The 19,959-nt window shown below is 32.8% G+C and overlaps 1 protein-coding gene across 13 annotated transcripts in view; it reads left to right on the forward strand.

Moving 5' to 3' along the window:
* LRFN5 (leucine rich repeat and fibronectin type III domain containing 5) overlaps positions 1-19,734 on the forward strand; it is a 268,041-nt gene extending 248,307 nt beyond the window's left edge. For 12 of the 13 annotated variants that reach the window (XM_054690104.1, XM_054690100.1, XM_054690092.1 and 9 more), the window contains 4 exons: positions 3,857-5,261; positions 7,895-8,610; positions 14,810-14,853; positions 19,351-19,734. In XM_054690104.1, the coding sequence (XP_054546079.1) occupies positions 3,877-5,261; positions 7,895-8,610; positions 14,810-14,853; positions 19,351-19,368 (2,163 nt within the window). In that variant the 5' untranslated portion in view covers positions 3,857-3,876 and the 3' untranslated portion in view covers positions 19,369-19,734. Of the gene's footprint in view, positions 1-3,856; positions 5,262-5,513; positions 5,798-7,894; positions 8,611-14,809; positions 14,854-19,350 lie in introns of those variants that run through there. The other variant, XR_008549856.1, reaches the window with a different exon arrangement.
* Positions 19,735-19,959: the final 225 nt, after the last annotated feature.

Genomic DNA, 19,959 nt, shown 5'->3' on the forward strand with positions numbered 1-19,959 from the left:
AGCTGGTTGATTTTGTTTTAATATTGTTCAAATCTTTTAGAGCAACTGTGCTTATTTTGGTCAGCTAGTTCTGTCAGTTACTGAGCTAGAAGTGTTTATATTTTATGTAAAACATTTTTAATAGAAAATAGCAACATCCTACAGTAATGTCTCTATTAATATTTTCATGTTAGTCTTTCCAAATTTGCTGCAAACAATTCTCTCTTTCTTTCTCTCTCTCTCTCTCTCTCTCTCTCTCTCTCTCTCTCTCTCTCACACACACACACACACCTGTTTATTTTGTATTATTTTAAAAACAAATACAACCCTAGAAGAGAAGCAGAATCTTGTGGTATTTGGGAACATGGCCTCTGGAGTCTGCCTGAGGTCAGTCACCAGTGTGTGCCTCAAGAAAGTCACTGAATCTTTTTGATTCACTATAAAATGGGGACAGTGAAAGCTTGTTCCTAACCTCAATAGTAGATGTAAAGATTAAATTAATAGGGTCTTGGGCCTCCCTGATGGCACAGTGGGTTGAGCACTGTGCAGAGAAGCTGTCCATAGCGTCTGCAGCGCGGGTTCGATTCCTGGCTAGCCAGGGAGATGCCCACATGGTGCAGTAGACTTCTCCTGCCTCACCCGCTGCTTCCCTTAGCAGTGTCTTCGGTCTGTCTGCCTGTTCTGCTCCTGCTCTGTCTCTAGTGAATTCTCTCACCCTCCTGCACCTCTCACCTGTACCTCAGCTCTTGTATAAATAAATAAAATCTTTAAAATTAATTAATTAATTAATAGGGCCTCCCTGGTGGTACAAGGGGTTAAACACACACAGCACTGTGAAGCTATCCATACCCTCTGCAGACTGAGTTTGATCCCTGGCCAGCCAGGGAGCTACCCACATGGTAGCAGACCTCTTCTATCTTACCCACTGCTCCCCTCAGCAGTGTATTTCAGTCAGTCTGTCTGTTCTTCTCCCCACTCTTTCTCTGGTGAATCCTCTCATCCCTCACACCTCTGGTCTGTACCCAAGTTCTTGTATGCATAAATAAAATAAAATCATTTTTAAAAAAATATTAAATATCCATGAGATTCTTAGAATAGCATTTAACACAAATCTCTTAATAAATGCTATCTATTACCATTGTGTACCTTTGCAACTACTTTTCACTTATTAAGATCACATGCACACACACACACACATCTATACCTACACCACTGATTTTTTAATTTAAATCTGATTCCATTTTATTGATGTACTGATTTACTCAACTGTTCCCTAATGCTGGAATTTTGGAGGTTGCCTTTATTCTTCTATAAGCAGTACTCTGATGAACCATCTTGTGCTTATATCTTGTACACTTGTTTGATTTTTTTCAGCATAAATTCTGAAGAATTTCTGAACAAAAGTTATGCTCATTTAATCTTTAGATTTAAAGATTTTTATTTCTATAAATTTTTATTTTTATTTTTATTTTTTTCTACATTTGTTATTGTGTCTTAAAAATAACTTCCCTTAGTACTGTCATGTATTGCTTCATGTATTTTGAAGATCCTGTTGTTATGTGCGTGTATTCCTCTGTTTTCATAATTTCTTGATGAATCTATCATTTTTCTCTATGAAATGCCCATGTTTATCACTGGTACAATTATCCTTTTTCTACTTTGAGAATAATTTAGTTATGGAAAATTTTTTATGCTCTGTATTTCTATGATATTACTTTCCTATACATTGACATTCAGTTGTCAATGTCCTTTATCAAAGATTGTTTATTTTTCAATGCTTAATGAATGTGACCCCTGCTATTTTATGCAGACTATCTGTGCCTTCAAATTTTAGATTTAACTTATGTTTAATGTAATTATTGAAATATATATGCTTGTATGTATGATTGTTTACTATATTTGCATATTGCATTGATTTTATCTTTCATTGCTTTTTAATTGAATTATTTTTGACTGAGGTAATGTTGGTTTACAACTCTGTATATTATTTAAGGGTATAGTTTCACACCCCATCAGATGTAGGTTACTGCACCCTACCTTTCACCAAAACTCATATAACCCTCAACATAGTCCAGTAGGTCCCCTCCTCCAATTTGCTTTCCACTCACTCCCTCTCTAAAGCCTCAAATTCCATGATCTACAGATTTGTAGAATATATTTTGCTGTAGTATTGTTTGTTCCTTTGCTTTGTATTTTTCATATTCCATCCCTGAATGATTTACTTTGCTGAGCATAATCCCCGGTAGTTCTACCCATGTTGCTACAAAAGGCAAGATTTTACCTTTTTCTAGTAACTGATTAGTATTCCATTTTCTTAATTCACTCATCTATAATTGGACTTTTAGGTTGTTTCCATTATGACTTTTGTAAATAGTGTTGTAACAAGCATAGAAGAGCATTTATTCCTTTCGATTATTTTTTTCCACATTCTTCCAGTAGCTATGTAGGAGTGAAATTGTTAAGTCATACAAGAGATCTATTTTTAAGGTTTTTAAGGTTTAGTAAACTTCTTAAACTGTTTATATTAAGGGCTGGACCAGTCTGCATTTCCAGTATATGAGCGTTCCTTTTCTTTTACTCCACACCCTTGCCCATACTTGCTGTTTATGGTCTTTTTAATATGTAGTTCATTCTCACAAGTGTGAGGAGGTATGTCATTGTGATATTGATTTGTATTTCCCTGATAATAAGTGATAATCAGTATTATTTCATGTTCTTGTTAATATTCTGCTCTATATTGGGCCTCCCCTGGTGGCGCAGCGGTTGAGCGCTGGGCTGTGAAGCTGCACGCAGGCTCTGTAGCACCGGTTCGATCCCCGGCCTCCGGCGAGGGTCCCACATGGCGCGCAGACCTTTCCTGCCGCACCCGCTGCTCCCCTCACCTGTGAATTTCTTCGTCAGCCTGCCTGTTCTGTTCCCTGCTCTGGCTCTGGTGAATTCTCTCACTCTCCTGCGCTTCTGACTGTACCCAGTGCTTGTATAAATAAATAAATAAACAAACAAATAAATAAATAAATAAAAACTGCTAAAAAAATATTCTGCTCTATAAATTCAAGCCCCTTGAGACTCTGGCCTTTGTTTCTTCAATTAGAAAAGGCTGTCCATGTTTTGCCTTGCTTTTCTTCCTTGTGCTATGATTTGAAATGTGTCTTTAGGAGCACATTTCATTTTTCACAAAAATAAATTTTTTGATGTCTTTGTCCAATATTTGAAAATTATCGTCTTACATATCTTTGTATAATTGTAAAGGATTTTTTTGCTTATTTTGGAAATACTAGCCATTGTTCAGCCATATTGATTTTGAGTTTAAGAGCCTGTATTTGCACTGAAGATGTGAAAGCTGTGCTTTATTCAAGATAGTTTATAAACACAAGTAAAAGCCTACCAATGATTAATTACTTTCAAATATCTTGTCACAAAGTTATGCCAATAAAAAAATTGTCACTTTTCTACTCACACAAATAAATTCAACTACTTGTGAATTCTTAAATATATCTTTAAGCTTTGAATTTACTTCTGTAACAAGATGTCATTCAGGTATAAGAGAAGTCTACCTGAACCCCCAACATCCAATATGGAATATGTGGCTCCTTTTTTGTGTACCAATGGAGTATCCTGGGCATTTTTTTTAATAGCACTTAATTTACAGAATTATACTGTCTGCTGGCTTTGTTTTTCCATTTTAAATACCATGGAGGTGTGGTATATTTTTATCCAGTATAGTTTCCAACATATAACAGATAGCTTATCTTATTTGTTAAGTAAACAAATGAATAAGTTGCTTCTTTATTACAATTTGCATGTAAAAGATTGTTCTAGTTGGACAGTGAACCAAATAATTGGATGCTAACACTGTATTTTTTATCTTCTGTTACAGGCTCTAAAATCTGATCTACAATGGAAAAATTTCTTTTTTATCTGTTTTTCATTGGCATAGCAGTGAAAGCTCAGATCTGTCCAAAGCGTTGTGTCTGTCAGATTTTGTCTCCTAATCTTGCAACCCTTTGTGCCAAGAAAGGGCTTTTATTTGTTCCACCAAACATTGACAGAAGAACTGTGGAATTGCGGTTGGCAGACAATTTTGTTACAAATATTAAAAGGAAAGATTTTGCCAATATGACCAGCTTGGTGGACCTGACTCTATCCAGGAATACAATAAGTTTTATTACACCTCATGCTTTTGCTGACTTACGAAATTTGAGGGCATTGCATTTGAATAGCAACAGATTGACTAAAATTACAAATGATATGTTCAGTGGGCTTTCCAATCTCCATCATTTGATATTGAACAACAATCAACTGACTTTAATTTCTTCTACAGCATTTGATGATGTATTTGCCCTTGAGGAACTGGATCTGTCCTATAATAATTTAGAAACTATTCCTTGGGATGCTGTTGAGAAGATGGTCAGTTTACACACCCTCAGTTTGGATCACAATATGATTGATAACATTCCTAAAGGGACTTTCTCCCACTTGCACAAGATGACTCGACTAGATGTAACATCAAATAAACTGCAGAAGCTACCGCCTGATCCTCTCTTTCAGCGAGCTCAGGTACTAGCAACCTCAGGAATCATAAGCCCGTCTACTTTTGCATTAAGTTTTGGTGGAAACCCTTTGCATTGCAATTGTGAATTGTTGTGGTTGAGGCGTCTGTCTAGAGAAGATGACTTAGAGACCTGTGCTTCTCCGGCACTTTTGACTGGCCGCTACTTTTGGTCAATTCCTGAGGAGGAGTTTTTGTGTGAACCTCCTCTCATCACTCGTCATACACATGAGATGAGAGTTCTGGAGGGTCAAAGGGCAACATTGAGGTGCAAAGCCAGGGGAGACCCAGAACCTGCAATTCACTGGATTTCTCCTGAAGGGAAGCTTATTTCAAATGCAACAAGATCGCTGGTGTATGATAATGGAACACTTGACATTCTTATAACAACTGTAAAGGATACAGGTGCTTTTACCTGCATTGCTTCCAATCCTGCTGGGGAAGCAACACAAACAGTGGATCTTCACATAATTAAGCTCCCCCACATAGTAAACAGTACAAACCATATCCATGAGCCTGATCCTGGTTCTTCAGATATCTCAACTTCGACTAAGTCAGGTTCTAATGCAAGCAGTAGTAATGGTGATACTAAAACGAGTCAAGATAAAATTGTGGTGGCAGAAGCAACATCCTCTACAGCACTACTTAAATTTAATTTTCAAAGAAATATCCCTGGAATACGTATGTTTCAAATCCAGTACAATGGTACTTATGATGACACCCTTGTTTACAGGTAAGAAAATTAAAGCAAATTTTTATAATTAACATGTATTTTAGTGTAGGGCTTATTAATATATTACTGATTTTTTTAATTGGCAGTATTACTCTGTATTGTAATTTCAGTACTTCATTTGTTAAAGTGTACAATGTGTAAAGCTTGTGAAAAGTGAATACATGTGGGGAAATATGTTGAATGGTGTTATTTTTAGAGAGTTCAAATTTATATTTAATTTTATGCTTACTTACTTTTTTCCCCTCATCTAAGAGATGTGACTATCAGAGAACAAGATTGATTTATTTAAAAAATTCAAAAACATACCAGAACTTACACATCCACATGAGTGTTCTTTCCTTCAAGGAAGTCACGTTGGGAGGCTATACCATTATCCCAATGATGCTGCCATTGCTCAAAGCACTTTTGGAATTATCTTTAGAATCTCGTCATACTATTTTGAATATCCTCAGTGGTGGCAAATCTTCGTCTTTTGAGGGTGAATTTGAATTTTGGAAACAAGCAAAAGCCATTTGGAGCCAAGTCTTGTGAATAAGGTGGGTGATCAAGATGGATATTGCCATTTTTGGTCAAAAATAGGATGTAACTATAAAATAATGAGACTGATTTTTTTGAGTGACTGAGTTATGTGCATGTGTGTTGTCTCATAATACTGGTTCTTAAGACAGTTCCAAAGAGAAAGTTTACAGATATTTTGAGCAGTGAAAGTATCACTGGAGTTGACTATATAATCTCCAGGTAAGAACATTGATGGGGAATTTGTATCAGGCTAAAGAATTTCTGGTATGTTTTTCTAAAGTTCAGCCTCATTGATTTATAGTCACATCTTGCCCAATATTTGATTGGAAGTATACATTTTACCCCTCCATATGATTTCACTTGTGATAGAACAGTATAACTCCTTAAATATATATATATATATATATATATATATATATATATATATATATATATTTAAGCTTTTCTGAAATCAGATCAATTCAGTCACAGATACCCAGTGAATTCAGGAAGATAATTTGATTTTGCCTCATATTTGGAAGTGAAAAATTACTTTAAAAATAAGCAATAAGCATGGGCAATTAAGAACAAATAAAATTGGCCTAACTATCCATACAGTTGATCCTCGGTAAGGTTCTACCTGGCTGAAGTTTAAATTCCTCATGTTTAAAAGGGATATATTAAATGGTTTCTAATAACCCTGCCATCATTAAATGTATGGGCAGGTAGGCTATGATGCATGTGCATAAGCGTGAAGCAGTTTTCTCTGGTCATATTCAGCTCTTCACCCAAGCTATGAATTGCTTAACTAATTGTCAATGATAAATATCCACGCCTACTTCCACCTTCTTGCAGCAGATAGACATCCTATCTATTTTAAGCATTAGCTCCATGAAGTAGGTCAGTATCTATTTTCCCAATTTCCGTATTTATTCCTGAGAGGACAATTAAATTCTATGTGACTTTGAGTAAATCGCTTGAATTCCTGACCCTAATGTTTGTCATGTGTAAATAATGATAATGCCTCATGCAGTCATTGTAAAGATTAGATTATAATGCATACAAAGTGCTTAATAATGCCTGGCATTTATCATGCCCTCACTAAGTGATAGTGATTTCAATTACAAACACATAACTCTGGTCTAAAAATTTCCTACTACATTTAGAACACATTATTTAAGTTGTGTAATAGACACACATTGCCAACTTTAAAATTTCTTAAAATTCACCCTCACAAAAAATATAATTTCAAACCATTTTTTCCCCAAATTAAATCTCATTTAGGCCATATTTGGCTGCTGCTGAGAAAAAAAGAAAAGGTATCCGAAAGTAATATTCACAGAAAACTTTTATGATATAATGGAGTCAGAGTTGTCAATAAAATCTTATGAAACTTTAAAAGCTGTATCTAAAATAAATTTTCACCAGCGAACAATGGGGTAGACAGGTATTTATGCTCTGTTCAACAGCTTTGCCCTGTTCATATTTCCAGGGTGGTATTACTCAGACATTTTCATCAACCTCATTTATCAATAAAAATACTGGAGACCAAGTGTTGAAGGTATAAGAGATCTGAGATCTGTAAATAAAGTACCTTAATCTTAGTAATTATCTCAATTATTAAGGATAGATTTACTGGCTGCCATTCTAGAGCAACTTATAAATGATTTGGAAAATAAATATTCTGAAATGAATTTCCATTTTGGTTTCTAATGTGATTGTCAGTGTTTTCCCTTCCTTCAAATTGGCTTTTAGTCACAGAGGTGTTGTAAGTGCTAAATGGATTTGTTTAGTAGTCAGATAATGTCACAGTCACACCTTTCAAAAGCAATTTGTCATAAATGATTCTGTAGCAGTGGCTTTTATTATGAGTTCTGCCTTGCCAAGCAATGTAATTAGTAAGCTTGTTAGGGCATGGTGCAGGCACCATTAATATAAAGCTGACTCAAACAATGACTTTTAGCCATTTTAACTGAGAAGATATAAGATTAGATAATTTTCTCATATTTCATATCTGTTATAAATGTGCTTTTCTTAATGAGTCCTGAGATGAAACAGAACTGAAATCGCAATGATTCTCTATGTACATATCGTGTTTTGTTTGTGATATTAATACAAATTCCATTGTCCTTCAGAATGATACCTCCTACAAGCAAAACTTTTCTTGTCAATAACCTGGCTGCTGGAACTATGTATGACTTGTGTGTCTTGGCAATATATGACGATGGCATCACTTCCCTCACTGCCACAAGAGTCGTGGGTTGCATCCAGTTTACTACGGAACAGGATTATGTACGATGCCATTTCATGCAGTCCCAATTTTTGGGAGGCACCATGATTATCATTATTGGTGGAATAATTGTAGCATCTGTGTTGGTTTTCATCATCATTCTAATGATCCGGTATAAGGTTTGTAACAATAATGGGCAGCACAAGGTCACCAAGGTCAGCAACGTCTACTCTCAAACTAATGGGGCTCAAATACAAGGCTGCAGTGTCACGCTGCCCCAGTCCATGTCCAAACAAGCAGTGGGACATGAAGAGAACGCCCAGTGCTGTAAAGTTGCCAATGACAATGTGATACAATCTTCAGAAACTTGTTCAAGTCAGGACTCCTCCACCACTACCTCTGCTTTGCCTCCTACCTGGACTTCAAGCACTTCTGTGTCCCAGAAGCAGAAAAGAAAGACTGGCCCAAAGCCAAGTACGGAACCACAGAGTGAAGCTGTCACAAATGTTGAGTCCCAAAACACTAACAGGAACAACTCAACTGCATTGCAGTTAGCTAGTCGACCTCCTCCCGATTCTGTCACAGAGGGGCCCACATCTAAAAGAGCACATTCTAAGTCAAGTAAGTTTCTTACTTTACCTGCTGAGAGATCGAGAACAAGGCACAGGTACCCCCTGAATGGAGAATTAAAGGAGTATTACTGTTATATTAACTCACCAAACACATGTGGAGTGTTTTCTAAAAGAAGCATGTCTATGAATGGGATGTCTATTCTGTCTAGTGGTTCTAATGGGCATAGAGGAAAGGCAGTTTGTTCAAAATTCTGAGTGGAGATTGGAAAGCACTGTGTAACCTATTTTTTTTAATAAAAAAATATTTTGAGACCTCACATAGGCAGCTGGAATTTGAAATTCCAGTATTATCTAAAAGAGTCAAATTGTATAAGCCTTCTAGAGTAAAATTTTATGTATATACAAATATATACACACACATATGTCACACATATATGTGTATGAATATCTATGTATGATTAAAATGGCTTAGGAGAAAAAGCATCACATAGAGGAGTGTCATCCCTTATTCTAGGACTGACTTCCAGGTTCTGCAACAGCAGATCATAAAATGAAAGGGAAAAAATAAATTTTGCATAAATAATGATATTCCTTCCAGTCTTACAAAGGACCACAATAGATTCTTGGTATTTTTGAATGAACAGATTGTACATTTTCTTTTAATGATAGAGGTGTTTGTTTTCAGAGAAATATTGTAGAAAACAACCCTGCATTTTTATGTTATTTAAAATAATATATTCAATAAGTTTACACAGTGTTAAAATAAGTACCTTTATAAACAACATTCTTGGCTCAGCTGCCTTAATTGTAAAATAGTTCTCATCCATGACACAAATTTTTCAGTGGGAAGCAGAAGAAAATGAAATTGATTTTGCTTTAATAAAAAAAAAAATCTAATTCAGTTTTAAATCACAATTTCATAGGCCTCTACCTGGGCATAAAATGGTGTTTTCATGCATTCAATACACATTTGCTGATTGAATAAGTTTTATATTTTTCTTAATGCAAGTTAAAAATGGAGATAAAACTACAAAACTGACTATCAAAGGGATGTTTATTTTTATTAGCAACTAAAATAAGGAACTTCTAATGGAGTCCTTAATACATTTATAAGCAATATAGTCATTGCTCATTAACCAGATAGTAGTTTCATTTTTCCCTTTTGCACTCTAATTCTGAGTTAGTATGTGTCTTTCTTAGAGTAAATATGTTTATTTTTTTAACCACAACCTATGATAAGTTTAATTAGAAATCGTGCCATTTAGTGGGAATACATCATTAAAACGAGATTTTAAATGTTGTCAGACAGTAATATAGTTCCTTAATAATACGGCATTCTTAAACATTTCCTGAAATCATGGTCTATAGAGAAATGATTTTATCTACTATTTGAAAAACTTATATGCTTACAAAGATATATGTTAAACAAGGTTAAGGTTAAAGTTTTGGTTTTGTTTTCCATTTGAGAATAAGGGTTATGTGGAAACCTCATACACAGAATGTTAGCTATATTGTAAAGAAATCGGTACTTTATTTATATCAAGTCAGACACACAGCAAGTGTTTATTAACTCTTTTGGATTACTTGAAATGCCATTTAAAGCATGATGAGGAATGTGGATCATGAGTTTAATTTCCTCCTGTTAGAGGCATATATAAAATTGTTGGCTAATTTTAGCTTGAGAGAGGCACATCTTAATCAGCCTCTATGAGTCTTCTTGTGAGTATTGTGTGAGATCATATGTGTGACAGTATTTTGTAAAATCAAAAGCAATACTCAAAGTAAGGGATACTTTCAACACTATTTGTGTAATAATGCTCTAATCATAACGGAATTTTTTTTTTAAGATTTTGTTTTTGTTCCTTTTTTTTTTTTTAAAGATTTATTTATTTACTTGTACAAGCACTGGGTACAGTCAGAAGTGCGGGAGGGTGAGAGAATTCACCAGAGCCAGAGAGGGGAACAGAACAGACAGGCTGACAAAATACACTGCTGAGGGGAAGAGCAGGCATGACAGGAGAGGTCTGCATGCCATGTGGGACCCTCGCTGGCGGCCGGGGAACGAACCCGTGCTACAGAGGCTGCCGGCAGCTTCACAGCCCAGCGCTCAACTGCTGTGCCACCAGGGGAGGCCCATAATGAAATATTTTTAATTAACATCAGTTAAATAATTCTTCACGAGATAGTTGATTAATAAAACAAAAGATTATGTTTCTCCTTCCTAATTTTCACCAGTATAAAATACATAGTATTTTAAACTTCTGAATATTTATTAAATCTTTCAAGACATATAGAAATGGGAATCCAAGAAAGGGATTTCAGGCATTACAAAGGTTAAGAGCAAGGGAGCTCTTAAATCAGGCAACATAAACAGCACCTTAGCATATCTACTCCAAGCTACTAATTAACTGATTTTGTCTTTTCCTCTAGCCTGTATTTTTTAAGTCAATCCCCTGCTTATGTTTTAAATGGAGCTTTAATTAAATATATTTTATTTCTCATAAACATTTAGAACTCTATAATATCTAATCATATACAATTTATTTTGTTTGACTAAAAGCCATTGAAGACTTTTAAATTTTGATTACTTTTACAAGATCATTTTTGGGGTGTATTTACTGAATGCTTTAACAATTGTTCTTAGAAGTGATAAGGCCTGCTGCGTTCCTGTCTTCTTGAGAGATCAACAAAATTTTGTCCCAAGAAGAGAGACAGATTTTTTATTTTTTAAGTATATGAAATAATTTATGTTTTTGGTCAGTTTCACTGTGAAGAGTCTGCCATATAAACCTATAGGAAGGTTGGGTTTGATTAAAGTTTTCTGGGAAAATGTCTGAAACACGATAGTTGCTCAGATGAATGAAGAGGTAAAGGAATGGGAGCAGGGAAGAAAGCACAATTGTAAGAATTTTGATTAATTAATACAGTGGAGATATGTGATCCAGATATATGACTATTAGCAGGAATTTGTTGTTTTTTTTCTCATGCTTATACATAGTCAGCAACAGAAAGCAGCAAGCACATAGATAGATTATTTTCCCTTCCTTTTTCTTAATTGTTTTTCTTTCATTTTTGACTATTTAAAGTATGACTTTATCTTGTTCAATATGAAAAGAAATAATGTATTTACAAATAATTACTCCAGGCATTATTTAAAATTATGTGTGTTCCTATGCTGATTTTTGTGCCTATTAGATAATTGTCTCCCAAATTGAAAATGTACAATTATTCTTAAGTTAGGTCTTTTTAATATACAATATTTTCAAAATATAAGATTTAAGTTTCATAAAGTTGCCTTAGATTCCCAAGGGGAAATAAAGTTTGTTTTAAATAATATTATTTTTTAGTCTAAAAGTAGATTATGTAGCATTAAATTACATATGATAAATTAGATACAAAAGCATCCTTATTGTGACCAATTTATTTCTTTTTTTCTCTGAACATTAATGTAGTTAGAAATTAAGCTGAGATTTTAGTAAGCTTAATTTAGCATTATGCTTTAAGATTGTTGATTTTCATTGCTTTGTAGATGTTTTACAAAGAACTTTAGAAATATAAATTTTTGAAGTATTATAGCCATTTATAAATATAACAAGTTCATAATATGAATACTACATATTTTCTGCACAAATATTTAAGGAATTTTTAAAAATTAAGTGCATTCCAATTGTTACAGGAATCTGTTTATCTATTTTGTGAAATATTTTTACTGCTTTAAAGCACTCAGAGTAATTACTTTTAAACTAATTTTCACTATTTTGTTTGCTTGCATTTATGGGAAGGAATCTAAATATTTCATTAACAAAATTTTTAAAACTAATAGAGCAATTATTATAAATGTTATATCAATGGGTTTTTAGTTCGTAAATTTTAGTATTTGCCTGTTTATTCACAGCAATAAATTTAAAAAACAAACTCTAAAATGCCAATCATTGAAAAACTTCTGAAAACATAAATTATCTTGTTATTCATGAAATTGTGGAAATAAATGAATAAGTGGGATGTTTTTTAAGAAGAAATTAGCCCACTTTTTTTCTCAGCATGTCAGAATTCCAGTTCCATTGTTCAGTGTTAAGAAAGCAATGAGTATTTGTACTAAACAAAGTGAAGACTATACTCTTTTCCTTGCTCAGCCTTCCCTTGTGTGTCAGGAAAAACCAGTCTCCACTTTAATAATGGATAGAGACATTCCTGTGAATGTGCAGTGATTTGGGGAAAGACATTTAATTTGGTGAGGGGAGGTGGTTAGTCATGAAAAGTGCTTTTTTTCTTATTCTCCTGGGTTGAAAATAACAGTAAGGTAATCATAATGATATGTTACAATATAATGTTAATGTGATAAATGTTAGTTGAGTTAAATTTATGGATAGGAAATATTTCATTTTTGAAATTGCATAAAAACTGAAAATCAATGACTGGAATTTTATAATAGGTTTAGAACTCTGTCTTTCAGATTACTTAATCCTTTCTCTCCCATGCTAGGTAATGCCTGCTGTGTTTTGCTAATTGCAAAATACAATTAGCATTATCTTTTTTTTTTTTAACAGAAACAATCCTTGTAGTGGTACAGAACATCACTTAAAAAGGAAAAAATGGTAAACATTATCATGATTGAGTCATCCTAAAAGTATGGTGTTATTGAATGCAGCACATAGAAAATAATAGTTTGTAATTTGGAGTATATTTACATGTGAGATTACCACATTAAAGTAATATTAATACATTCATAATTTTATCAAATGCACGTAATAAATATAAAGAAATAATTAAGGTACCAATGTCTTCTGATTTCATTCAGCTCTTCAAAATGAAAGTTTAAGATCTAAAGTTGCCATTGATTAAAATTCATACACTGTATATAATTATATGTTTATATATGTAATTTATAGGTATATTGGTACACATGCTTATAATACCAATCAGTTAAAACTTGAGTTTTCATCCTGTAACATAGAATATATCTCATGGACCAAAATTCGATTTAAATGTACTGTCAGAGATCTCCCAGAACAACTCCAAACTGGCTATTTATCAGATTTCCATGGAATATTAACTCTCTAGTACAAACTTGTTTTTCTGAGTTTCTTAATGATAACCATCTCTACAACTTCTCTAATTCCATTCATTCTTTTTAAATAGGTAATAGTTATGTTCATGAATTATAAAAAGGAAAAAATCAGATTTTCAAATACATTCAGAGGAATGTTAAGTGGGTTTTTTCGTTTCGTTTTTGAAAGTAGATATACATTTAATCACTCCTGAAACATAAACTAGTTTTGTTTATTATGTTTATGTGTATATGTTAACATGAAAGGATTCATGATATATATATATAATTTTAGCTCTAACATAATGTAATTTTTTCCTGTGTTATATGAACTTATATGGTTTTCATGTAAGACATAACATGAATAGGTCGTTGTAATTTACAGGAATATTTGTGCTGGAGGTTTTATAAAAATGTATATTATCCCATTTCATCACACTCACCTAGGAACTATGGGAACAACTTCTTCCTGAGACATCTATTTATTCTTCTCATTGTATTACTTCTTAATGACTAGCAGTATAGGGGTACTTAGTTAAAAGCAAGGTATTTTGAAAAGAAATAGAATGTGTATCATGCTGGGCTATGTAATGGCATTAAACATTAATAGCAAATGAAATATGTGTATGAACATTACAGGCAGAATGTTTGCATTGAGAACATGACCTTTTTTATAGTAGGATAAACAGGTAATTGATAAAACATGCTATTATTTGGGGGGGAGTTATTGAACAACGGTTTATATTGTAAGTGATTATTCTATACTCACTCTGCATGGTGAATAAGGTGAAACTACATTTCCTGCTTGGATTCTTTTTTATTTGCTGTAACTTTCCATATCAATCATATGCAACTCTGTAGTTGAAATGTTAGCTCTAAATAGGGCAAATGAATAGAAGCCTGATTCTCTTATTGAACTCTTACCGGAAAAGTGCATTTTATTTTGATAATTGCTCAATTTTGTAATTAGACCAATATTTTTAAAAGTTCTGCCTGTATAACATTAAGTATTAGGAAGTAGCTATAGAGAACTAAAAGTATTATAAAAGTCAACTACAATTAATCAAGAGGTGGTAAGTTTAAAAAAAAAAGTGTAGATAGATCTCTGTTAAGAGGAAACTTAGCAAGATTTCAGTGAGAAATGTATTAGTCTATTTCTTAAAATATGAATTGTTCATGATACTGAAAATTTTATTCCCAGATGCTTTGCTGACTAATGTTGACCAGATTGTCCAGGAAGCACAGGTGAGATTCTTGTGAGATTCCTGTCACACACTTCAGCCCAAAAGTGGGTATATTCTTTTATAAATGAATTTTTAACTTGTTTTTAACTTGCTTAAGTTGTTGAAATTTTCCATTAAAACGTTCAGTTTTTAATGGTAATGACTAAATTTCAATTTGGTTAAGTTCTAGTTCCTAAACTTAGACATGAGACATGTTTTTCATTAACTGGCCATTTCTGATTGATAAATGAAAAATAAAGGGAATACTTACAACTTCATATGTGACTTTGGGTTCACTCTTGTAGACATGGCTGAAAATAGCTTGATAAGAATGTATTCACTCCACATCCTATAGGAACTGAGATGATACATTACGCCTCATTGCAAGTGGATGGACAGTAGTATTTACTGTTATCTAAAATGAATGAAGCCACTTTAAAATGGAACAAAAGACTACACATGAAATATTCATGGTATTCCTTTCCTTAGCAACCAATTACTCTTCGTGTGTGTGTATGTGTGTGTGTGTGTTTAAAGTTTCAAATGAGTATTTGATTCCTGCATTTTAATTGGATCAGAAAGTGTGTTTCCAGAGCAGAATAGCACTTTAGCAATCTGTTCAAACAGCTGGAAGCACCAGTCATTTGCTTAAGGTTTGACACAGAAAAAAATATTCAGCTTTAAAAAGTCTATAAAAGGCCATTGATTTATTTGTTAAGAGTAAAATTGGGGTCATGCTTTTTAACATTTCATATTTAAAAGATAACAATTATTTGGATAGTTATCCACGCTTTCTCCTAATGAATTCCATCCCCAGATCAAACAAAATTTTCAATTTATCCTCTTTATTTTCTTTAAATTGATTTTAGGACGCCACTCATATTGCAAAAAATGAACAGATGGCTCACTGGAAACAGTCAATAGCACAGTGTCTGGCACATACTTTGTGTTCTGTTTTGTGTACTGAACTGACCTGTGTGCAAGTACATTGCTTCTCTACCACCCCTATTTCTTTCTCAATTTTAACCTCTCTCCCTCACCATAACCCTCCCCCTCTCTGACTCTTCCATTTTTCCTTCTTTCCTCTATTTCTCCTCTCTCTGTCTTTGATTTTTAAACCTTTATTTATCAACTGACTTTGGACATCTAGTTAATGTCAAATTAGAATATTTTAAAAAAGGATTAGAAAGTAAATGGATAATCTATCCGAGGAACTGTCCAGAATGATGCTAAATGTTATATCAAGATTTGGAAGCAGGAGAGTCAATCTCAGTAATTTTTTAATTGCCAATGAATTCCTAAATATTCACATGGGGCATGTATTTATTTGTTTATTTTACTACATTGGTAGAGGTGGAATTTAAAGTAATCTCCTCGAGTATCTGTGTACTACTACAGATATCACTGGGTGTGCCAATGTGATAAGGGTGTAATATTTTTAATGATTCGTTTTGTCCTAAAGTAATTAGTATTGGTTTTATAAAATTTTGAATATAAAGTTAAAAGTGAAAAAGTAAATATAAATCATCGTAATCCACTACCTTGACACAAATGCTAAAATCTAATTTCAGTGGTTTGCATTTCTATATGTTGGAAATGTATGTGTGTATGTGTGCATTTAGATTAGATTTACATAGTGAGTGTAAATATGTGGAATTTTGGAATCTCTCTCTTTTTTAAAATATTGCAATCTTTAATTTTCTTTATGAAACACATGCCTATGTCATAATGACATAGAAACTTTCTTCCCAGGTTTTCACTAAGCTTTTTTTTCTATAAGTGTTAGCAAGAAAAATAAATGCACAGGAACACAATAATTTTAACAAAATATAGTGGCTATAATTCACTTATTAGCCATCTCTTCACTACATCTCTGTTATCAGATTTAAGTCACGTGTGACCTTAGTATAACTCTTCTTGGTAAGGTAAATGATTTTTGCTCTAGCAGACCTATCATTCCTACAGCTGTCAGTACTACCAAACAGCGATGACCCTTAGAAGAGACTGACTATATGCTCTCAGTCTTCTCATGGCCTTTCCCACTGTCAGCAGTACATCACTGTGTGTGAATGAAGTGTGGTGGAAAGCTGGAAGATTCTTGTGCTCACAGCTTTGCAGCTGTTTTCTGTAGCTAATCATACTGACGTGTCTATGCAGGAGATTTTTTCCCCAGAGGATGAAGTGTGGCACATTTATTTCATTTGCATTAACCAGAATATACCCTATACCAATTTTCTTCTCTTAGACCCTTCCTGCATATATATATATATATATATAAATACATGAACACAACATAGTTTATACTATCCTTCATAATCAAATCATAAAATTCTAATCACACTTAGATGAATTGAGAATAAAGAGGAGAGGAATCAGTGATTTAAAAAATGGTAATAATTACTAATATTTGCATATAAATTAACCCTATGTTTGAAAAGATGTTTATGCCTAAAATGAACCCAGTTAAACAATCAACATGCTGTGTTTGGCACTCAAAATAGTAATGGTTGACTAGTTTGTATTTATACTAAAGGATACCTTATGTAAAATTTCTTAGAAATATTATTGTATTCAAACAAACCAAATACATGTACATTGTGTCTCTGTGTGTATATATGTACAAGAAATACTTATTCTGCAATTGCTTGCCCCAGCCATTAAGATAATTGCTTCCTGTTTTTAATAAATTTGAATTCTTATTATTTTGTTTAATATTGGTCAAGGAATTTAAAAAATTTAAACCTTGAGATAAAATCTCTGCTGCAGATGGGATAACCATGAAGAGTCCAGTTCTTTTAGAGAAAACTATTAATATATAAGTGATAAGTTAATACATAGCAGCATTTAAATAACAATGGAAAATACAGAGTTAGGAAAACATGAAATAAGAGCTAAAAAGCAAAATGAATGCGTCCACATGATCCAGATATCTTTCCACTGTTTTTTTTCCGGAGCAAAATGACCAATATTTGGTTCTTAATTTCTTTTTCTTTGACATTCCCTTTCAGGGGAATTTTCTTTTAAAATAAGTGTAGTAGACTAGGTACACAGGTAGAAAACTTTTAACTATACTTTTTGACATGTTTATTTGAACATTACAGAAAATCAGAAAATAAAATACAACCCACTGTCAGCAGTGACCTTTAGAAATCATTTCCTTCCTTTTAAGTTATCATCCTATACAAGATAATAATCTTTCACAGTTCTTAATTACATTCAGATTAAGGGCAGTGACAGCAATGTTAGGACATTTTTATTTCTCTCAGTGTTGAGGTACTTTTCATTTCCTCTTTTCTTTATAATACGCTTAAATCTGACTGTCCACAGTGTTTTGTATGATACAATTTCACTGTTCAATTAGAACTATTACCAAACCATTTTGAATGTACCCCAAGTTCATAATTTTTAGTTCTTTTAACATTTTAGACAAATTGTTTAGTCCATTTTGTTCTTATCTTCATAGTGCTCCTATAATTTTGTGTTCCAAGTTTCGATCTTTATGTAATTATTGTAAGAGTTTACCTATTGACAAGTAAAGTAAAGGGATTATTTTAAATATCCTACATATACAAGTTTTTATTCTGCTTTATATTATGTTTCATTTCAATAGTGGTAATAGGGCTCAAAACTAATTGCTACTTCCTAAGCTTAAAAATTAACATCATTTATTTAAACAATGATTCTAACAATTTGTTAATAGTTATTATGTAATTTTAAATTGAATCAAAACCTCTTGGAAATATGTCAGTTTATAGAGTAATCAACATTAAAATAATGTATTCCAAACTTATTATTTCCAAAGTCAAACCAGTTATGTTGTCTATTGTTTCTTCTAGGTATGTTTAGTCATATACCTTAACACTTCCTGAAACTTGTAATTTGGTAAAATACTATTACTTTTTTCTAACAAAGGGAACATGTTTTTTGAAAATAAAAAGAAACTTGTTGATATTTCACTTTAGCAAAGTAAGCGAGCCTATGAATCCAGTAGAAAGAAATTTAGATACATCCCAATGTAATTTAAGAGAATTTTGCAATGTTTAGAGTGATATCTGTATACCAGTTGTTTCTAAGATAATCTTTTTACAAGTGAGATACATATATATTTTAATATTGTGTAAATATTTATATTTATTGATATATTTCAATATTGTGTAAATCCCTTGCTCAATAATTTGCATTTGATAATATTAATCTAAAAGCCAAAACAAGGGAAAATAATATCCCGCCATTTAACCTTGACTTGCACAAATATTTTAAATTATTTTTAAACATGAGATTTTGTATATATATATATATATATATAAAAGTATGATAATTCAAGAACTATATTTTATGACCTGTGTGCATTTCTAGATAGTTTTCAAGGTGTGTCTCATATTTTATAAACAAGCAGTTTCTGCCTGGATGCTTACAGTTCTATAAGTTCTGCATTGCTCACTCCATGATCTTATTAGCTATGTGTTTGTTTTTTTTTTTCTTTCTTTCTTTTTTTTTTTTTCTTTTCCTTTCTTTTCAGAGGCTGGAGTTAATCTGAAGAGCACCACTTCTCTTTCTCCTGAAAAAAAGTCACCACTGATATTTTTAATGGATAAAATTTAAACATGTTTCAATTCACAAAGATTAGTTGTTGAACTGGTGTCTTGGAAGAAATTGTCCAGAGGAGCCGAAGCAGAAGTCTCTGATGCTGGCAGAAATGGCTCCATCAGACCATGGTTCATCCCCTTTTAAAACCATTTTTTTTTCTTCTGACCTACAAGTATTTTTTTTAAAGAAGGAAAGAAAAAAGCCTACATTGGCATCGAGTTCTGTATCAATCCATGTTACATTACCATCCATGATTTAAGACTGTAGAATCTTGAATAATCTATATCACTTTAACAATAAATGTTTTACTATGACAGAATTTGCACATTGCCTGATTTGTGGAAATACCAGTGTCTTCAAGTATGAATGGTAAAATGATGATTGTAATAACAAATACAATTTTACATTTATGTGTACAAAAATCTTAAAGGATCACAAATTACTTGATAATATTGGAACTATTTCTTCCATGGCTGAAGTGCATCCACTTCTGTGGGAGAGCAGTCTAGCTATTTAAATAACTTTACAACAATTTTATGCC

Source organism: Talpa occidentalis, unplaced genomic scaffold (assembly GCF_014898055.3).
Source record: "Talpa occidentalis isolate TD23 unplaced genomic scaffold, MPIMG_talOcc4v2.1 talOcc4.11, whole genome shotgun sequence".
In the NCBI taxonomy this organism is placed as follows: Eukaryota; Metazoa; Chordata; class Mammalia; order Eulipotyphla; family Talpidae; genus Talpa; species Talpa occidentalis.